Source organism: Mobula birostris, chromosome 7, assembly GCF_030028105.1.
Source record: "Mobula birostris isolate sMobBir1 chromosome 7, sMobBir1.hap1, whole genome shotgun sequence".
NCBI classification, from domain to species: domain Eukaryota; kingdom Metazoa; phylum Chordata; class Chondrichthyes; order Myliobatiformes; family Myliobatidae; genus Mobula; species Mobula birostris.
The window spans coordinates 113,708,755-113,730,402 of NC_092376.1; the positions used below are offsets into that span (position 1 = coordinate 113,708,755).

The following is a 21,648-nucleotide window of genomic DNA, read 5'->3' on the forward strand; positions in this document are numbered from 1 at the left end:
TCGAGCTGCAGCTCCAGTTCCGTAACGCGGTCCCTTAGGAGCTGCATCTCGATGCACTTGGCGCAGATGTAGACGTCCGGGAGGCTTGGAGACTCCAGGGCCTCCCACATCCGACACCGAGAACAGCAAACTGCCCTCACACTCATACTGCCCCTCTCCTCAAATAACAACAGAAAATGAATGCCAAACCTTCCTCGCCTGTTTCCGCCTAAACCATGAATTTATTGAGGAGGAGACGATGGTGGCGCGACGGTGGTGCGCCCGGCCACTATGGTAGTGATGTCTGTTATCTGTCAAATAGGGGACCGTGCACAATTCTGATTTGATGGAGACGGACGTGAGAGTACGGAGGAACATCTGGAAAACTTCTGAAATGCCCGCTCTGCTGTCGCTGCTACTGTGTGGTAACCGGAATCTCCAGAGCAGAAGGCCCCGAAATCCTCGGCTTTGTGTGTTTCAGCGGTTGGGGCGAGGTCAAAGGCGCTTAGCAGAGGATGGCGCTCGGGAGGCTGTATCAGAGGGGCTGGTCGGAAGCTCGAAGCTTTCGGACGGATGGACTCAGTGTCGGATGTGGTCCGCTGCTTCCAAGGCATCGGCAAGTTGACGGTGCCTGGAGGTTTATGGCAGGGAGTTTCTCCCTTTTGCCGCCTGCTATCGGGGGCTCAGGAGTCGATCGACTCGGGGACTTTTGTGACTTTATTTACCGTGCCCATGGTTTGTTCTTCATCAAATTATGGTATTGATTTGCACTGCTGTAACTATATGTTATAATTATGTGGTTCTGTCAGTGTTAGTCTTTGGTTTGTCCTGTTTTCTGTGATATCACTCTGGAGAAACATTTTATAATTTCTTAATGCATGTATGCATTTCTAAATGACAATAAAAGAGGACTGAGTGTTCTCATAATCTAAAAGAAAAATTTTGTATAGGGATTGAAGTTCAGGTTTTCCTCAGAAGATAAAGGCTGTTCCATGTTGGGGGGGGTGGGCAGCAGTGGATTTCATAATAATTGGTGTTTGCCTTCTGTGTGTTTGGTGATTGGCTTCTACAGTATGGAAAGCGATTCGTGCAGCCAAGTTTTCACTGCCAGTCATAGCTGTCGGGGGTGGCTGTGTACAACAGGGGTAGGTTGGTAGACGGCCTTTACTTTGTTAGTTGTAAGTATAAGGCCAGCTTGTTATACAAGAGTTGAATACCTTCAAGAGTGCACAAGCGTTGTCTGCAAGCTGCAACTCAATGACTGAGGGTTGGGTGACTTTAGCTCTGGATCGGTACTACCCTGTAGATGGGGAGAATGTTGGAGCCAGCTGCATCATTTCAGTGAGGAAGAAGAGGAGTGGTCTTCCTTGACTCCATTCTGAGCTTGGATTGTGTCTGCGATCAGCCCATCCGGGTTTGTCTGTCATCATGTCACAGGGGGAGAGGAGATGCCAAATTCAACCAAACCCTCAGCATACCATCCTTATGCTTCTATTCATGTGTCTATCCAAAAGCTTCTTGAATGCCACTGTCATGTTTACTTCTATTACCATTCCCGGCAGTACATTGCAGGCTCCTATCCCTCTGCGTTAAAAAAAACGCTTGCTGTTTCTCCTCTTGCTTAAAGCTATAATCTCTAATCTTTAATGCTTCTACCTTGGGAGAAAGATTCTGGTTGTCTACCCTAGCATAGAGCTTCCTTGGTGCAATACCTGACTAGCTTATCCACTCCAGGGACAATGCCACCTCTGAGTTAAAGCTGCCATTAACAGGATCATTTCACTGGAATATGTTCACATTGTTGTGTATTCATACTCTGTTACTATAGTGAGGGAGGTCATTTGTCCCACGTAGTCTATGCCAGTTTTTAGAGTAGTTCCATGCATCCCACTCCCCCATTCTCTCTCAGATGTGGTTAACTCCCCTCAAATTGTTCAACCAAGGGGTAATTAACTGAACAACGTGCACATCTTTGGGATGTGGGAAGAAGCCAGGGCACACAAGGGAAGTCCAGACATTGCTGTGGGAGCAGGCAGACTCCTTACGGACAGAACTGCAGTTCAAGATTAAACCTGGGTTGCTGGAACTGTGAACGCTGCCTGCTGCACTTCTAATATCATGACAGTGCGTAGGTTTGATACTTATTTAATTCCTCCGTGCGTTGGGTGTGTTTGAAAAGGAGAATCAAGGGCAGTATGTTCAGAGAGCTTTGTACTTTGAGCATGAAAAAGCAAGAATGTTGTACTCCTGGATGAATAATATTATTACTAATAACAAAATGACAACATAAGCAGAGGGAGTGAATGGGGTTGTTTGGGGAACCCAAGGACTGCTGTAATGTTTGTTTGCACTTTCAGTATTACACTTAGAATGGATGAGATGGGTTTTGTTTTCTCATCGCTCAGAATAATATGAACCCTTGATCTCCCGTTTAGGAGAGTGGCCTTGGAATTGGATTACCTCAGCTAGAGGAGGCAACAGGCAGCAAAGTGCTAATCTGGCCATTGCCACGGCCCAGCATGGAAGTGTTGAGCAAGTGAAACTCTGAAATTACGAAGGGCCCAATCACACAGAATCTGTGGAGCATGTTACTCTCTGGAAATACCTGTTTAGCAGTCACCCAAAAAAATGCCTCCTGTGTGGTGGAATGAGCATGACGGCCCATGAAAGTCAGAGCGGTTCAAAGCAGCTACTAGTTTTACTGTAAATCTTGCTGTTGCATGACTGCAATTTGAGTATCTAACAACATGAGATAATGAAATGTGTTGGAATGGTTCATAACTTTAGTCAGTTATAAATCATATCGACAAAGAACTGTGTTACACACCACCTGGAATTGACTGGACAGTTCTCAGATCCTGTTTCTCCAGTTTTTCACTCTTCAATATAACACTTCATAGAACACAGAACATTACAGTATGGCAACAGGTCCTTTGGCCCATCATGTCTGTGCTGAACATGATGCCAAGCCACATTAATTCTATATCATTAGAGAAATATAAAATGTATAGATGCAATTATGCAATCAGGTGCATACATTTCTGCGAAACCAATTAGCAAAAGCCTGAATGTCTTTCTTCAGTTCAGCCTGTTGTGTATCCGTGTTCAGTTCCTGTGAGAGATTAAGGCATTGAACTATAATTTCCAGGTAGTATACCTCCCACTGTCAGAACTAAGCCGTGATGAAGGAGGAGCAGGACTGAGATCTTTATCAGATGTAAATAAAGACTGCACAAACAAACTCTTACACACTATTATACAAAAATACCTATTTTTAATGTAGCTAGTTTTTGTTTGGAGACTTGAGAAAATAGGACACAGAAGCACTATCCTTGAGATTCGTAAGATTATTCTTTAGGCAATAAGTGATGTTCCTGCATTTATGTGCCTTGTTGTATTTTGAAGCAGATATTGCACTGTTCTTGGTAAAGGTGGAGAGTAAGCTGTAACTCCTGAGGCTTCTGAACAACGGGAGTTATTTCTGTTGGTGTTCTGGTTGGTCAACCGGTGAAGCAGGTACAGACTCTAGTCACAGTGTTGCCTGATCAGCTGACTTCACAATTTTGCTTTTATTTAAGATTGCCATAAATCAATGTTTTGTTTTTTTTTGCTTTTTGAGGAAAGTTTAAAACTTTACTGCTGGAGCAAGATGCTGCTTTGAAGTGTACTCAAGCTGAAAGGTGTCAGCACTGAAACCTAAACTAGATAGTGTAGTGGGTGTTCTAACATCCTCCTTCTCACTACAACTGCATCAAGCTGCAGGTTTCAGCCACACCAGGTACAAGTTTCAATCCCACCCTCCCCCTAAAACATAAAAAACATCTTCATCCAATATACTGCAGGGAGTTTCCATAATCAGATGTAAAGTCAGTTGTTGGTTCCAACTATTCTAGTCGTGAACATCTGGCTCATCCAATTATTATTATGACTTTTCAGCCTCTACACATAAAGTCAAAAAACATGAGCTTTTTAAAGCTCCAATTAGTTTAGAATAATCTGTGTCTTGGATGCAGCGTGTAAAGGGCATGCAGAAACCAAGTGACGTCTCAAATTGGGAAAGGCAAGCTCAGGACAAGCCTTAACACTGTAAGCAACCAACGCCCTGCTACGGGCACAAAAAAAAATCTGTAACCAAAAAAAAGGGTTGTTAAGCACATAAAGGAAACGTATCAGGTTTTGTTAGAATTCCACCACATGGAATGTGCTACTGCAGACACATTACTCAAACTGCCAATGGTCTCGAGTCCTTTGGAACTGATCCTTAACTTCCTGAACCTTGTGTGAGAAAAATCATTGACCTGTGGGGTAAAAGTTAAAAAAAAAAGCATTTTTAAGTTTCATTTGAATTTGTTTTTACATGCATCCTAAAGACTGATGGACCAGATGGAGAAATTGACAGAAGTTCAAGTTCAGTTTATGTATACCGCCAAACAAAATAATGTTCCTCTGGATTGAGATGCACAACACAGTGCATGTAACTCACACACACAGCACATGAAGTAATATCACCAGAAATAAATGAACAAATAATTGGGTGATTAACACACAAGTTAAAAAGTAAACAGTATCATGCTACTGGCGCTTCATACGTGACACATTTTCATAAAATCGTCAGGAATATCTCCAGCCAGGTTTAGCAACTCTAATGCTTGTCCATATTTGTTCATTATCTGAGTGGATTAATTTGATGCCCTGACTTATTTAATTCAGGATAGACGAGCAATTGAACCTGGAATCCTCTTGGAATGTAGGGCTCAGTTTAACACAATGCTGTGTATCTGCTGACTGAGCCTCAGCTCAGCGAAACCAGTGGGAATGTTCAGTCAGCTTTCTGGATGAACACACCTAGATTCCCTGGCAAAAACAGCCCTGACAAACATGGCAGACAACAGAATGTTAACGTGTGTTCATCCAGAAGGATGCTGAACACCCTCACGTGTTTTACTGCACTCCTGAGTCATCTTGCTCCTGGGAAACAAGGAGTATCAGGGGTCTTCTACTTTTAACTGCAGATGTATGGCTAACTTTCTTTATAAAGTGTAGCCACAGTTAATTGTGGTGACTCAATGAAAACGTGCCTGTAGAACACACACATTCTCCAGATGCTCACCTCACTGTGAGACTCTATTTAAGTCACAGAATCATAGAGTCATAGTACACAAGAGCATAGGAACAGGCCCTTCAGTCCATCTAGTCCATGAACCATTACTAGTCCCATCGACCTGCACCCGGACCATAACTCTCCATATTCATGAACCTATCCAAATTTCTCTTACCTGTTGAAATTGAACCCGCATTCACGACTTCTGTCAGCAGCTCATCCCACACTTTCTCCACACTGATCACATGTACATCTCACACTCTAACCACACTGATCACATGTATATCTCACACTCTAACCACACTGATCACATGTACATCTCACACTCTCTCCACACTGATCACACGTACATCTCACACTCTCTCCACGCTGATCACATGTACATCTCACACTCTCTCCACACTGATCACACATACATCCCAAACTCTCTCCACACTGATCACACGTATATCTCACACTCTCTCCACACTGATCAGATGTACATCTCACACTCTCACCACACTGATCACATGTACATCTCACACTCTCACCACACTGATCACATGTACATCCCACACTCTAACCACACTGATCACATGTACATCTCACACTCTCTCCACACTGATCACACGTACATCTCACACTCTCTCCACACTGATCACACGTACATCTCACACTCTAACCACACTGATCACATGTACATCTCACACTCTCACCACACTGATCACATGTACATCTCACACTCTCACCACACTGATCACACGTACATCTCACACTCTCTCCACACTGATCACACGTACATCTCACACTCTCACCACACTGATCACACGTACATCTCACACTCTCTCCACACTGATCACATGTACATCTCACACTCTCTCCACACTGATCACATGTACATCTCACACTCTCTCCACACTGATCACACGTACATCTCACACTCTCACCACACTGATCACACGTACATCTCACACTCTCTCCACACTGATCACACGTACATCTCACACTCTCACCACACTGATCACACGTACATCTCACACTCTCTCCACACTGATCACACGTACATCTCACACTCTCTCCACACTGATCACATGTACATCTCACACTCTCTCCACACTGATCACATGTACATCTCACACTCTCTCCACACTGATCACACGTACATCTCACACTCTCTCCACACTGATCACACGTACATCTCACACTCTCTCCACACTGATCACACGTATATCTCACACTCTCTCCACACTGATCACATGTACATCTCACACTCTCTCCATACTGATCACACGTATATCTCACACTCACTCCACACTGATCACATGTACATCTCACACTCTCTCCACGCTGATCACACGTACATCTCACACTCTCACCACACTGATCACACGTACATCCCACACTCTCACCACACTGATCACATGTACATCTCACACTCTCACCACGCTGATCACATGTACATCTCACACTCTCTCCACACTGATCACATGTACATCTCACACTCTCTCCACACTGATCAGATGTACATCTCACACTCTCTCCACACTGATCACAAGTACATCTCACACTCTCTCCACACTGATCACACATATATCTCACACTCTCACCACACTGATCACATGTACATCTCACACTCTCTCCATACTGATCACACGTATATCTCACACTCGCTCCACACTGATCACATGTACATCTCACACTCTCTCCACGCTGATCACACGTACATCTCACACTCTCACCACACTGATCACACGTACATCCCACACTCTCACCACACTGATCACATGTACATCTCACACTCTCACCACGCTGATCACATGTACATCTCACACTCTCACCACGCTGATCACATGTACATCTCACACTCTCTCCACACTGATCACATGTACATCTCACACTCTCTCCACACTGATCAGATGTACATCTCACACTCTCTCCACACTGATCACAAGTACATCTCACACTCTCTCCACACTGATCACACATATATCTCACACTCTCACCACACTGATCACATGTACATCTCACACTGTCACCGCACTGATCACACATACATCTCACACTCTCTCCACACTGATCACACGTACATCTCACACTCTCTCCACACTGATCACACGTACATCCCACACTCTCTCCACACTGATCACACGTATATCTCACACTCTCTCCACACTGATCACATGTACATCTCACACTCTCTCCACACTGATCAGATGTACATCCCATACTCTCTCCACACTGATCACATGTATATCTCACACTCTCACCACACTTTGAGTGAAGAAGTTCACCCTCAAATTCCCCTGAAGCACCTTTCACTCTTAACCCAGGTCCTCCAGTTCTAGCCTCATCCAGCCTCAGTGGAAAAAGCCTGCTTTACATTTATCCTATCTATACCCCTTATAATTTTGTTTACCTCTATCAAATATTCCTTCATACCCCTACATTCTATGGAATAAAGTCTTAACCTATTCAAACTTTCCCTATAACTCAGGTCCTCAAGTCTTGGCTACTTCCTTGTAAAATTTTGCCTGCACACTTTCAATCATATTGGTATCTTTCCTGTAAGTAGGTGATCAGAACTGCACACATTAATCCAAATTAGGCTTCATCAACATCTTACACAACTTCGACATAACATCCTAACTCCTGTACTCAATATTTTGATTTTTGAAGGCCAATGTGCCAAAAGCTCTCTTTCTGACCTTATCTACTTGTGACACCACTTTCAAGCAATTCTGGATCCCAGATCCCCCTGTTCTACCACACTTCTTAGTGCCCTACCACTCAGCATGTAAGTCCTACCCTGGTGCATCCTCCCAAACTGCAAAACCTCACACTTGTCTGCATTAAATTCCATATTCCATTTTTCTGCCCATTTTTCCAGCTGGTTCAGATCCTGTTGCACGCTTTGATAGCCTTCCTTGTTGTCCACTACACCCTCAATCCACAAATCTGCTGATCCAATTTACAACATTATCATTCAGATCGTTGATATAGATGATAAACAACAACAGGTCTTCCACCTTGGCACACGGCTAGTCGCTGGCCTCCAGCCAGAGAACCAACCATCTACTACCACTCTCTGGCATCTCCTACCTAATTACTAATCCAATTTACTACCTCATCCTCGTATACCCAGAGAGTGGAAAGGCAGATCCAGTGAGCTTTGCCGCGCCTCCTTGAGCACATTCACAAAACAAAGCACTGCTTGTTTCCAGTTTAATCTCATCTGTTCTTTTCATAATTAAATAGGTACAGTGTCAGGACTGATTGTTGGTTCTTGTTCCCATAAAGAATTAAGTGAATACATTACAATGAAATGTTACACAAACATGGAGTATATTCTCCTGATTATTGAAGACTGAAGCGTAAATTATAAGAACCAAGTTAAATGATAAAATTTATTAAATGCTGGAGTTATCCATAAGGAAACCAACAGGCTCACAGATGATAGTACAGGTCGACCCTCACTAATCCGGCAACATTGGGACCTGAAGAGTGTCAGATGAGTGAAAATGCTGAATTACAGAAGGATCACATTAAGCATACTCAGTGCCGGATTATCGAAGGAACCGGATTACAGGTAGTCGGATTAGTAAAGGTCAACCTGTATTTGAATCAGACCTTCAGGAAAAGAAGTGACATCTAAAAGTTTGGTGATAATATCGGTGGCCTTTCCATGGAAAGCTGTGATGGCCAGAACTTCCAAATTCATCAATAGATGCTTGTTGAATAAAGGGATCAAGGAATATTCTAGTTAGCTTTGAGAAGGGACTGAGGTACAGATCATGTTGAAGCGAGTAGTGGAAGAGTTCCAAGGAGCTGAACGGCTTCCGTACATGATGGCTTTGTGATTGCTCATTTCAGTTTTCCTCCACCCAGTCTTTGAAGATGTACACCTATACGTACCTATGTCTTATGGTTATGGTCTTATGTATACAAAGGTGTACTTAATAAAGTCGGTGGCTATACATCTGAGCTTGTCACGGTTATTGCCTCAGAACCTCTCCTGGGGACTGCTCTGTCCTTGTTGTGCTCTGTTGACTCTGGTCTGACAAAGCGTGCCAACAATAACATTTCCCTTTTTTATCCCTTTTTTCGGAGGCATGCGCCTTGCTACAGTAGAGTATGGATTGTCTTACTCATGCTGTTTGGTTCAATTGTGGTCTCCTCACAGTTCACCACGCTAAGTGTTCTCAATCACTTCCTGCATTCAGAATGCACACTTCACCACTTCTATCCGGTTCCACCCTTTACTCTGGCTCGCAGTTCCACAAATGTACCCAGTTATTAGGAGCATACTGTGTGTCAATGCATACAACAGCACAATATCATGTCATCCTAACAGCTAAACTTTCACACCTTCTGGTAAACATGATTAGTTCAATTCATCAATCAAAGATAAAAATTATTAAATGATTTAGAAAATTTATTTGCTTATTCTAAACCAAAACCCTGACCCTGGTCCACATATCCAAATGTAGGTTCAGGGTTAAAACACTAAAGCCATCAAAGAGGCAATGTTGTCAGATTTACTAATGTTAAATCTGCAATCTAAATGGTCATTCTAATTGACTTCTTACCAAGCCATTCACTTCTCACTTGGTGCTGTTAAATGGTGTGATAACTTCTAATATTCCAAAGAGGGATTAGTTCCAGTGTGGATATATTACTTCCAAATGGTAAATTTTCAATAGAATGACATAAAACACAATATTAAGCAACTTTCAGTCATAAAAACAAAAAAATGCAAATACTCACCTGCAGTTCTAATAAACAATTATTGTCTTGAAACATTCACTTCATTTCTCCCTTCAAAAATGCTAAGGAAATAGAGGCCTGGGTGTCCTCTATTTTCTCTTGCTGTGAAGGGTATTGCAGACCTGTTGAAGATTTCTAGTATTTTCTATTTTACTTCAGCGTCATTTTGCATTTGTACCCCAATTACATGTACAAAATAATCAGCACATCAAGCTATTGCTCAGGATTAACTACAGATTTTCCATTGATTCTTTTTGCAGAACGAGAGCAAAGAAATAACCAACTGGCTATTTGTGAAAGGGAGACAGAGCATTGTCAGAAACCAGTTACCTCACGTGATCCCCTGTTCTTCCATCCGTACACCAAAGGGTCCCAGATAAGGCTGGATTCATCCAATCAGTGCGCATGGAGAAACTTTGGATTCTGCAATGGGATCACCTTCACTAACCGACCCGTCCACATCCAGGAGAAAGTGAGAGTGAAGATCACAAAGGTGGATGTCACGTGGAACGGTGCATTGCGATTAGGCTGCACCCTATTTGACCCTTCCCTCATGGATCCCAACGCTCTTCCAAAGTTCATCTGCCCAGATCTAGAAAATGTTTATGGGTTCTGGGCCAAGGCGTTACCAGAGGATGGTATACAAGAGGGAACTGTTATTTCTTTCTGGATGAGCAAGCAAGGCTTTTTCCTGTATAGTATAAACGGAGGAAGGAAGTACCTCCTTATGGATGGATTGTTGGTAGCGTACCCATTGTGGGTGATGATAGATGTATATGGCATGACTCGAGGAATTCAAATCGAAGGTAAGGGATTAATGGGAATTTTAAAGAAGAAATATTGAAATTATTTCATTCTGTATTGTATCCTATGGGAATATTTTGTTCGGATTATATAATTTTACTTTGCTGATGGCCTCATGATGAAATGCACAGTGTGCATTATATAGAATATAGAATAGCTATACAGAATAAAAGGGTCTAAACTTAATTGCTGGTGTTTGCTCAGTTAAATCATCTCAGGCAGACCAGAAGAAATGGCCCTAGATCTCTAGACAGGGAAGAAAAAATTACCCTGTACAAGTTGCTAGCCATTGGTTTAAACTGATTGCTGTGAATGCGGGAGGAAATGCTGGCTATAGTGATCAACGTGCCATAGTCAGGTGTCCCACAGTGAGACTCACACCAGGATCTGAATGAGCTTCCAGCAAACCACAGAACTACAGTTCAGAACGTCAGTATCAACACCCATGGAAGGGCATGAGGGAGGGAGTTAATGAGAAAGCAGACCCTGGAAGAACTTAATGACTCGATCAGCATCTATGGAGGCAAAAGGAGTAAATCAACATTTTTGGTCAAAACTTAGCATCAGCGTTGAGAGGGGGAGGGAAAAATTGCCAGTACATAGCAATACAAGGCGAGAGGAAGGTGTGTGACAGAGGCTGTCAGTGTTAAGTGGGACTAGATGATGGAGGGTTGATCCCTTTATCTAAGAAAGGATGTGCTGACATTGGAGAGGGTTCAAAGGAGGTTCACGGAAATGACGCTGGGATTGAAAGGCTTGTCATATGAAGAGCTTTTGGTGGCCCTGGGCCTTTACTCACTGGAATTCAGAAGAATGAGGGGTCACCTCATTGAAATCTGTCAAATATTGAAAGGCCTCGATAGACTGGATGTGGAGAATATGTTCCCTATGGTGGGAGAGTCTAAGATCAGAGGACACAGCCTCAGAATAGAGGTGTGTCCTTTTAGAATGGAGATGAGGAGGCATTTCTTTACCATAGGGTGATGAATCTGTGGAATTTGTTGTCACAGGCAGCTGTAGAGGCCACGGCATTAGATATATTTAAGGCAGAGGTTGATAGATTCTTGATTAGTCAGGGCTAATGAAGGGATACGGGGAGAAGGCAGGAGATTGGAGCTGAGAGGGAAAATGGATCAACCACGATGAAATGGCAGAGCAGAATCGGTGGTCTAATTCTGCTCCTATATCTTAAGGTTTTATGGTCTTATTTAAGGTGCTGAATGAGGTACTAATAAAGCAGACTGCTTTCCTCTGGCTGGTATCAAGCTTCTTGACTGTTATTGGAGCTGTATCCATGCAGATTAGCTGAGAGTATTTCATCATGCTTTGAGCCTCTACTCTGTTCTTATAGCTGCAATACCTCATGAATAAATACCTCAGAATGTGCATTCTGCTGAGCAAAGTTCTCTTCCTTTTACCTCTTCAGATCCCTGTGTGAAACTTGTATCCCAGAGCAAGTTGCCAGAACAGCCATCTGTCACTGTCAGATGCAATGAACCTCGGACAGTACATCCTCAGACACCTGTTTCTCCTGCAATACCCAACAATGGTAAGAGCAATAAGGAGACAAAAGGGACTTTACTTGGAAATTCTTCTAAAATTAGCTGTTCATTGGACTGAATAGCATTGTGTAAGGAAACAGTGTGTCATTACAGTTAGAATCTGGTTTCAGGTTTAACATAAACTTGTGGTCTTCACTGATTGGGAGATCTCAGGTTGGAAGAATTCTTGTATCTAGGAGATGAGTTTATGGAGCATCCTGAATTTCACTTAGGTATCTGAGAAGAGAATAATTTGAGACTATGACCGAAGTTCCTTCTACTCAGCTCAGCCCTAATCTCAGCGGAGTACTATTTTCTGTTTCCCAATTCCACCGTGTTTCCACCTTCTTGTGATCCATATTTGACTCTCCCTTTCTTCACTGCTCAAAGCAGTGGATAGGTTAGTGACCAAATCCTTAATGAGCTGACATTCTTCTACGGTTCCTTTAACTGTATCAGCTACCACCCTGCTTTCTGTTATAGTTCCATGTCTCCAGATTATATCGTAGCTGTTCTGAAGATTAATCTTTCCCATCCTTAAGCATCTTCCTCTTTCCTTAAATGTGGCTTATCCTCTAGCCTGACACAGATCACAACTGTACCTCTACTTCCTCATAATTCTGCTCCTAACCCCTCTCTTACCAGACCATTTTTAGTAACCTTTTCCTTGACAACTTTGTTCTGCAGCCTATCACAGAATCAGGATCAATTAGAATCTGTCAAACCTGCACGAGCAGGCTCCTCCCTGACTCTCTCCCAGCGAATAGGAGTCACCTGCCACTCGTTTCCAATTCATCACCTGCAGCTCAACCAGTTGCTCCTCAGCTTCAGCTGTATTGTTGGATGTTGTGTTTAGTATCTGTTCTCCCTCATTTTGCGACCCCCCCCCCCCCCGTAGCTTGTCATTCTTGCAGTCTATTATTAAAGTTATTGTTCATCATTGAATCGTCTCCACTCCTCTGCTTTTGGGTCAAGCCTCCTCTACGCTTCCTGTCAGGATGAGTGAACCATAGATTGACCCAGCAGTGCTTGCTTGCCTAAAGGAACTCAGCTGTTGACATGAGCACATGATCAGAAGCAGCAGGAAGCCACTGACCAGCTGCTTGACACTCTCTTCCAGCTCTCTGTCTCGATACAGCAAACCCATGATAGTCAACCTCTAAGCCCTGGATTCTGGTGCCCGAATGCCTCGACAGATTCCCTAACCTGATGCCGCAATTTCCTGTCCCAGTGTGTCTTACGCTTCGAGCTCCAGCCATCTCTGTATTGTACGGACTGAGCCAGAATTATTTCTCTCTTGACTGGGTGAACTCTGACCTGGGCTGCCACTAACTGGGACAATACAACAATTATTTGCAGTAAATATCTGCAGAGATGCGTGGGTTTTTGACTATCTGGGAAGCAGAAGGTGGACAGCATATCGGGTACTTCACCCGTGTCAAGGCTCACGCTCAGTGCCGATTACACAGTGGAATTCAGGACCCTCGCGGCAGACTGCGGCTGGAATACTGAAGCATTGCTGACACATTACCATCAAATCAAAGTACACTTATTATCAAAGAATGTATAAATTATGCACCTCGACATGTGTTTGCTTACAGGCAGCCACAAAGCAAGAAACACGAAGAACCCATTTTAAAAAGAAGAAAGACCATAACTACTGCACAGAGAAAGAGGGAAGAACACACACACATTATCATGCAAACAACAGCATTCCGAACTGGATTGAGTCCTTAGATCTGCTCCCTGGAGCAGCTGGACTAGTAGACCCAAGCCTCACTCTCAAGTTCATCATATCAACGGGGCAAAAACATCACAAAACTTGGAGAGACAGCAGCCACCAGGGAGAGGAATGAACATCGCAGGAGAATGAACAAAATCAGCCCAACCCTCACCTCCGCACTTGGGCTTTCCAGTCTATTTGGGCTGGCTTTTAAATTGTCCAAGCACCGAGTAGTACCTCGCTCTAAGTCCTGGGCCTGGTGCAGCGACAGACCTGAAGCCATCCTTGACCTCACTAAATCGCCTCAGCGCTTGGCACAATCCAACCTCACACCCGGGTCTACTGGACACACATTGAAACTCCTCCGCATTGACTCCTCTCCATATTGTTCACTCCAGTAGTGACAGCAGTAACAGTTCCCTCTGCGGCCATGTCTTGAGCACATTGTTGCGTTCTGGCTTCACAATGCTCCCACGTGGCCCATCCTTCGAATCAGCTTCGCCTCCCCTTGCTTCTTCATTGTTTGCGGTGATAGCCGACCACAATTTACTTCAGAAAAGGTGTTATTAGTAACATTTTTAGTTATATTTCTTGCCCTCTGATCTCCTGGTAAGCAGTCACACAACTTCAGTAGCTCCATCTTAAACTGGAAATACCTCTCAGACGTCATGACCTCTCAGAGCGCTTGAAAGGTGAGCTGTCTACCTGGGATGTGCCACTAACCTCGAAAGCCTCATCACTCTGGACCTCCAAATTGACAAGTGTCTTATGGAACAACCCCCCAGATTATCAGCCAGAACCTCAGTTCGATTTCCAGAACCACCTTAGGCTGCCGGACCCTCATCATTAATGGCTGCAGAAGCCATGCAGTTAGGGACAGAGCATTCTTGAGGTGCTCTTCTGTTGATTGTCAACAAGGAGATATTATTACCAATCCGCGCTGACTATAGTCTCCCGATAAGTAAATCAAGGATCTGGGTACAGAGGCCCAGTTTGTGAAGGTTTTTGATTAGTACTGAGGGGATAATAGTGTTGAATGCCGAGCTTTAATCGACAGACAACAGCCTGATGTATGTATTGCTGTTGCCTAGATGCTCCAAAGCAGAGTGAAGAGCCGGTGAGATAGCATCTATTGTAGACTTGTTGTGGTAAATTGCAGCAGGCGAAGGTTCTTGCTCAGACAGGAGTTACAGTAACTCTTGTCATGACCAACAGGCATTTCCTTTGTCTGTTCCTCCCTCTGCAATTTAAAACTCTCTTTGTCATGCCTTTCCAGTTCTGACGATGGGTCTTTAATCTGAAGCATTGAGTATTTTTCCCTCACCTGACCTGTAATTCTGCCTAATCTAAATATTAGCTAACACCATTTCACTAGTTTAAATATCCCCTTGTAGTTTTCTAGTGGAATTGAATGGAATTTTTATTAATACAAATCCATGTTAACTTAAAAATTCTAAATACATGAAGTAACTGTTTATAATCTTTTAGATGTTGATGCATTTTTTTCTTTTCCTCATAATCCCTGAAATGCAAATCATCTCTTGTTGCATGCATTTGAACTATTTATTGGGACAACTACACAAACCTTAAAGATATTATTCCAAACTTTGCCAACTTGGCATAAATAGAAAGCACAAAAATATTACTTCCCAGAGATTTTCTTCTTGTATCATTTTTCCAGTATGTGTAATCTCTTTAAAGATTAGCTTTATTTGTCTCACGTGTATTGAAACCTACACTGAATTGTGTCGCCTGCTACAAATCAAATCAGCAAGGATTGTGCAGGGCACCCTGCCCGGAGGTGTCGCCAAGCTTCCCGCTCAAACATAGCATGCCCATAATTCTACCGTACGCCTTTGAAATGTGGGAGGAAACTGGAGCAGCTGGAGGAAACTGTGAGGTCACGGGGAGAACGTACAGAGAGCGGCAGGAATTGAACCCTGATCTTTGCATTTTAGTAGCATTTTGCCAACCGCTATGCCACTGTGCCACCCTGTTACGGTACGGTGCTCCCCTTATCCATCACTGGTATGTATTTGCCTCACTGGGGAGGGGTGAGAGGGAGTGCTTAAGAAGAGGCATTGTGTACTTGTCTAATAATCAATTTAACCTTTGATTGCAGGCCGTTCTGAAACCAGGCCCTGCATTTCCAAGCCACCGGCAAATTACAATCCCCAGAGCTACGAGTCTCTGGATGAAGACTGCGTGGTTTGTTTCTCACAACGAGTGGACTCTGTTTTATACAAATGTGGACACATGTGTATGTGCTACGGCTGTGGGCAGAAGCTGCTCAGCAGGAAATCGGCATGCCCAATCTGCAGAGAACCAATCAACGAGATCATCAAGACATTCCGCAGCTAATGCCTCAGGATTAGTCCATGACTCACCTGTTGGACAGTACCAGTGACCTTCTTTTGAATATAAACACTTGGACTGCTGCAGTACAAAACGATATCCTAGCTGGGCCCAATATCCTAGCGGGGAAATCTTGCGGCAGCTGGACACAAAATCCAGAAGAGGATAATGTAAATATGGACATAAACAGTGCAGTTTGTTATGGAGGTCCACTGTAAATGTGATACCTAGGACGTCTGTGAGTAGCTGCAGAAAATTCTCGAGGAGGAGGGCAAAAGCCAGAGGTTGTGCATATGCTGGTACAAATAACACAGGTAGAAGAAAGAGTGAGATCCTGCAGAACGAGCACTGAGAGTTCGGTATGAGATTAAAATGCAGGACCTTGAGGGTAGTGATCTCCAGATTACTCCTGGAGCCTTGTGCGAGTGAATCCAGAGGTAGGCCAGGTGAAGAGCAGGCACAGGGGGCAAGGACTCAGGTTCTCGGATCATGGGGATCCTTTCTGGGGTAGAAGTGAATTATACAAGGGGGATGGATTGCATTTGAACCAATATCCTCGCAGAGAAGTTTGATTTGAACACCAGGGAGGGTTTAAACTAGATGGGCAGGGAGTGGAGAAGGAGAGGGAAAAGTCAGTGGGAAGACAAGGCTAGCAATCAGAATAGTTATGTTTACAGTGAAAACGCAGGTAGGACCATTGTTTTAAAATGAATCTATTTCAGTACATGTAGCTGAAGAGGTGAGGGCGTGGATTGCTCCTGGGGATTGGTATATTGTGGCCATAACAGAAACACGGCTGAGGGAGGGGCAGGACTGGCAGCTGAATGCCTCGGGATCCCAATGCTTTAGGTCTGACGGAGGAACGGGTAAGACTGGAGGGGGTATTGTCTTTTTGACAAGGGAGGACATAACAGCAAAGCTTAGAGAGGACATTCTTGAAAGGTCATTTGATGAGGCCGCTTGGGTAGAACTTAGAAATAAGGAGCGGAGGTAGGGAAAACATTGTCATCTGGAGAGAGTGCAGTAGAGAAGAGGCCACCTGGACTAGAGGGTCTGAGATACACGGAGAGGTTGGCCGTGCCAGAGTGCAGGAAAATGAGAGGTGACCTCACAGAACTTTGCAAGATCATGAGGGGTATGGATAAGGTGGACAATCATAGGCTTCTCACCAGGGCTAGGGGGTCCAAAGCTGACAGGCACTGATATGAGAGGGAGGAGATTGAGATCTGGGAGTAAGTTCTTTACACATAGGGCAACGGCTACCTGAAATGGGCTACCAGAGGAAGTGACGGAGATGGGGATAATGCCACTTAAAGGGGCATTTGAATATGTATATGAAGGAGTTGGGCCTGGAGGACTATGGGCCGAGCACAGGTAACCGGGACTTCCAAGGAGGGTGCTGCGGTCAGTACAGATCAGTTGGGCTGAAGGGCCTTTTTCCATGCTGTGTTACTCTGACTCTATTGCCCTACGACCCAGAGAGAACGTTTAAATGCAGGGAAGCTGGGAGAAGGACGAGATGGGGAGGACAGGAGTGATGAGGAAAAGAATAACAGATGTGAAACAACACAGTCTGTGTGAGAAAGGGAAGGGCTGCAAAAGTAGCGAAACGTGATTAGTTTGGAGTAACAGAAAAGGAGTTTGAATGTAGTAAGGACATGTCCCCACTCAATAAGGCTGCAGAAAAGCTAGAGCAAGCAGCCAACAATATTATTAAAGAGGAAACAATTGCGACCAGGTAACGAAAGAAAAATTCATGATTTAGAGACTGCTGAAGGAGAGGTAACAGGTGAAGCAAGCAGGTCTGTAGACTTACAGAAGCATGTTCACTGGAAATCAATTGCACCCCGTGTTGATGTGTGAACCCTAACATTTCTCAATCCTTCCTGGATCAGTATTGTCCAGAATTTCAAATAATATCTATTCATTCTCAGTCGGCTCTCTGTCCTTGGGAGAATTATCTGCCTCCCTCCTCCTTCCATTAAGCAGCTGCATAATGGTTAGCTCTCTCTGTATCCCGTTTGGGTTTTCCGGCTGTTGTTTTCTAAGCAACAATAAAGGTTTTTAGGGAACTTGTCTGGAGTGGATCAGAGCACGTGTGGAAAATGTTTGGGATGTAAACTAGATCATCAGTGAAGTTGGCACTGACTGATGGGCAACTCCACATCTTGGATTTGAAACAATTTAATGCTGTAGCTTTAAATCATAAACCTGCCAATACACCTCTGAAACTCAGAGTCAAAAACTCCATGGAGCCTGGAGATTGCAATTAAGGCTTTGTATGTATGTAAATGTTTTTCCTGCCCTGTAACCCTTGAGGATTTCTGTACTCGTTCAACATTCCAGCTCGCACACTCCCAATTTTAATCACACGATCAAAGATGTTATTCCTTCAATTGCTAAAGCTCTCACCATTGGCATTCCTCCCCTCAGCCCACTCCCCTTGTGCTCTGGTACATTGTGAACCCTCTCACTAGGGCCAGACTATTAATCATCCTAATATCTCCTACACCTGTATCAGGGGTTTGTTTTACAATGCAAACACTTGCATAACCTACATTTTATATCTCGTTTAACAGACTGAATCTCCACCCAACCCCGGTTACATATAGCACTACAACACAAAGAGTCCCTTTGGCCCATCTAGTCTGTGCTGAGCTATTATCCTACCTTGTTTCATCAACCCACACCTGGACCCCTCACATCCATGTACTTCTCTTAAATGTTGAAATTGAACCAACGCCTGCCACTTCCTCTGGCAAGTCGCTCCATACTCTCGCCACCATCAGAGTGAAGCGGTTCCCCTTAAACATTTCACCTTTCACCCTTAACCAATGACCCCTAGCACTAGTTTTACCCAACCTCCGTGGTAAAAGCCTGCTTGCATTATCTTATCCTTATCACTCACACAAATCTACCCTCGTCCTCCTGCATTCCAGGGAATGAAGTCCTAACCTATTCAACCTTCTCCCGTAACTCAGGTCCTCAAGTTCCAGCAACATCCTTGTAAATTTTCTCTGTACAATTGAATATATATTAAGTTGTGTGATGTTGTAATTTTGTGACTTCTACAGTATATTGTAATCGAAATTGTAGCGTTACAATATGGTGCTCTTGTTTAAAGTGTTATATTTTGTAACTCCAGAAACAAATTAAAAGAAAAACATGGGAGCCGGAATATTTGTGTACTTGGTTTTCTTTAGTGAAGCGCTCACATACGACATGGTGGCAGAAGGATACACGCCATTTATGTACAAACATCAGAAACCCTGCAGATGCTGGAAATCTGAGCTACACACACAAAAGGCCAGTCACGGACATTAGAAATCCTGCAGACGCTGGAGATCCGAGCTACACACACAAAAGGCCAGTCACGGACATTAGAAATCCTGCAGACGCTGGAAATCCGAGCTACACACACAAAAGGCCAGTCACGAACATTAGAAATCCTGCAGATGCTGGAAATCCGAGCTACACACACAAAAGGCCAGTCACGAACAGTAGAAAACCTGCAGATGCTGGAAATCCGAGCTACACACACAAAAGGCCAGTCACGAACAGTAGAAAACCTGCAGACGCTGGAAATCCGAGCTACACACACAAAAGGCCAGTCACGAACATTAGAAATCCTGCAGACGCTGGAAATCCGAGCTACACACACAAAAGGCCAGTCACGAACATTAGAAATCCTGCAGACGCTGGAAATCCGAGCTACACACACAAAAGGCCAGTCACGAACATTAGAAAACCTGCAGATGCTGGAAATTCAAGAAAAGCACACAAGATAAGAGAAAATCTGCAGATGCTGGAAATCCAGAGCAACACACATAAAATACTGGAGGAACTCAGCAGGTCAGGCAGCATCTATGGAAAAAAGTACAGTCGATGTTTCAGGCTGAGACCCTTCGGCAGGACTGGAAAAAAGAGATGAGAAGTGAGAGTAAGAGGGTCGGGGAGGGAGGAAGAAGTACAAGCAGGTGATTGGTGAAACGGGGTAAGGGGGACGGGTGAAGTGAAGAGCTGGAAAGCAGAGAGGTGACAAATATAAAGGCCTGGAGAAAAGGGAATCTGATAGGAGAGGACAGAAGGCCATGGAAAAAAGGGAAGGGGGAGGAGCAACAGAGGGAGGTGATGGGCAGGTAAGGAGATGAGGTGAGAGAGGGTAATGGGAATGGGGAAGTGGGGCATTACCGAAGTTTGAGAATTCGATGTTCATGTCATCAGGTTGGAGGCTACCCAAGTGGAATATAAGGTGTTGTTCCTCCAACCTGAGTGTGGCCTCAACGTAGGGACCATGGTCTGCTGCAGTCCTCCAGCATTTCGTGTATGTCATTCATGTACTCCTTACATACGACCACAGTGAATTATGTAAACAAACAAAGAATGCTTAATCAAACAATGTCTTTGCAATATCACTGAAATATTAAATATACTACACAAAGGATATATATTTCGATACTACAAATACCTCTTTAAGTGATTAAATTCCTAATTTCAGGTGTGCAGAGAAATACTCTCTGTGCCATCAAAGTCTGTATTGTGGCTGTTGTTTATCCAGTGGATATTCCCCAGCATGAGTGGGGAAGCCAATGAAATGGTTGACTCATGTTGCTGTTCTTCCCCTTGCTTCCCAGCTGTCCCTGTGGGTGCATGTATTACCAGATGTAACAGCTAACCTATGGTAATCTGAACTTTTTAACTCATTTTAATTCAGTCTTGGAATCCGCTGAGTTACTCAGTTGTGCTACGGAATGTAACAACTTCCCTATGTTAACATCTGTTGGAGAATGTCAAAGTGTAGATATAGGGTGAGAAAACTTTAGTCTTGTCTGAGTTGCTGGAGATTGTGGACCCATACGTTATCATGGCTGATTGAACAGGACAGTGGAGGCCCACCCAGCTTCACATGAGACCCTGAACACTATAAATCAATTGCTGGCTTTCGGAGAAGTTGAAAAAATCTTAAGTATTTCCTTTATTTCTTTAGACCAAGTGGTTTGAGGCAGTTTAAAATTCATTTCTGATCTAATCTGATCTGATCAGAGAGAGAGAGAAAGCACGATTCCTGGGGAGATTGCTCCATAAGAGATTTATGGTGAAAGATATCTCGATTAAAGCTGTTGTGCAGAAACTGGAAGATCGCTTTAATCCAACAACATTAGAATTACCTGAAAGCTATAGGTGTGAAACAGGTAACAAGAAACTGATACAATTAATAAGCACATTAGTTTGCATAATAACTTATCCTAAGATTACAATTTTGATGCTGATTTAGATTGTGCTTCATGTATATGAACCACAAGATGAACAATTACATTTAAAGATATACAGCGTGTAAAACTTAACAGTCAAGCATACCGTACGTGTAAAATCATCTCTCCCATGGATGCTAAAGGATGTCA

General features: G+C 43.7%; 1 protein-coding gene across 1 annotated transcript in view; it reads left to right on the forward strand.

Annotated features, from left to right (window-relative positions):
• Positions 1 to 19,412, forward strand: part of LOC140200382 (E3 ubiquitin-protein ligase NEURL3-like) — a 36,110-nt gene extending 16,698 nt beyond the window's left edge. Inside the window, exons 2-4 of the mRNA XM_072263636.1 lie at positions 10,084 to 10,629; positions 12,054 to 12,176; positions 16,014 to 19,412. Coding sequence (XP_072119737.1) covers positions 10,084 to 10,629; positions 12,054 to 12,176; positions 16,014 to 16,252 — 908 coding nt within the window. The 3' untranslated portion in view covers positions 16,253 to 19,412. The remainder of the gene's footprint in view (positions 1 to 10,083; positions 10,630 to 12,053; positions 12,177 to 16,013) is intronic.
• The last annotated feature ends 2,236 nt before the right edge of the window (positions 19,413 to 21,648 follow it).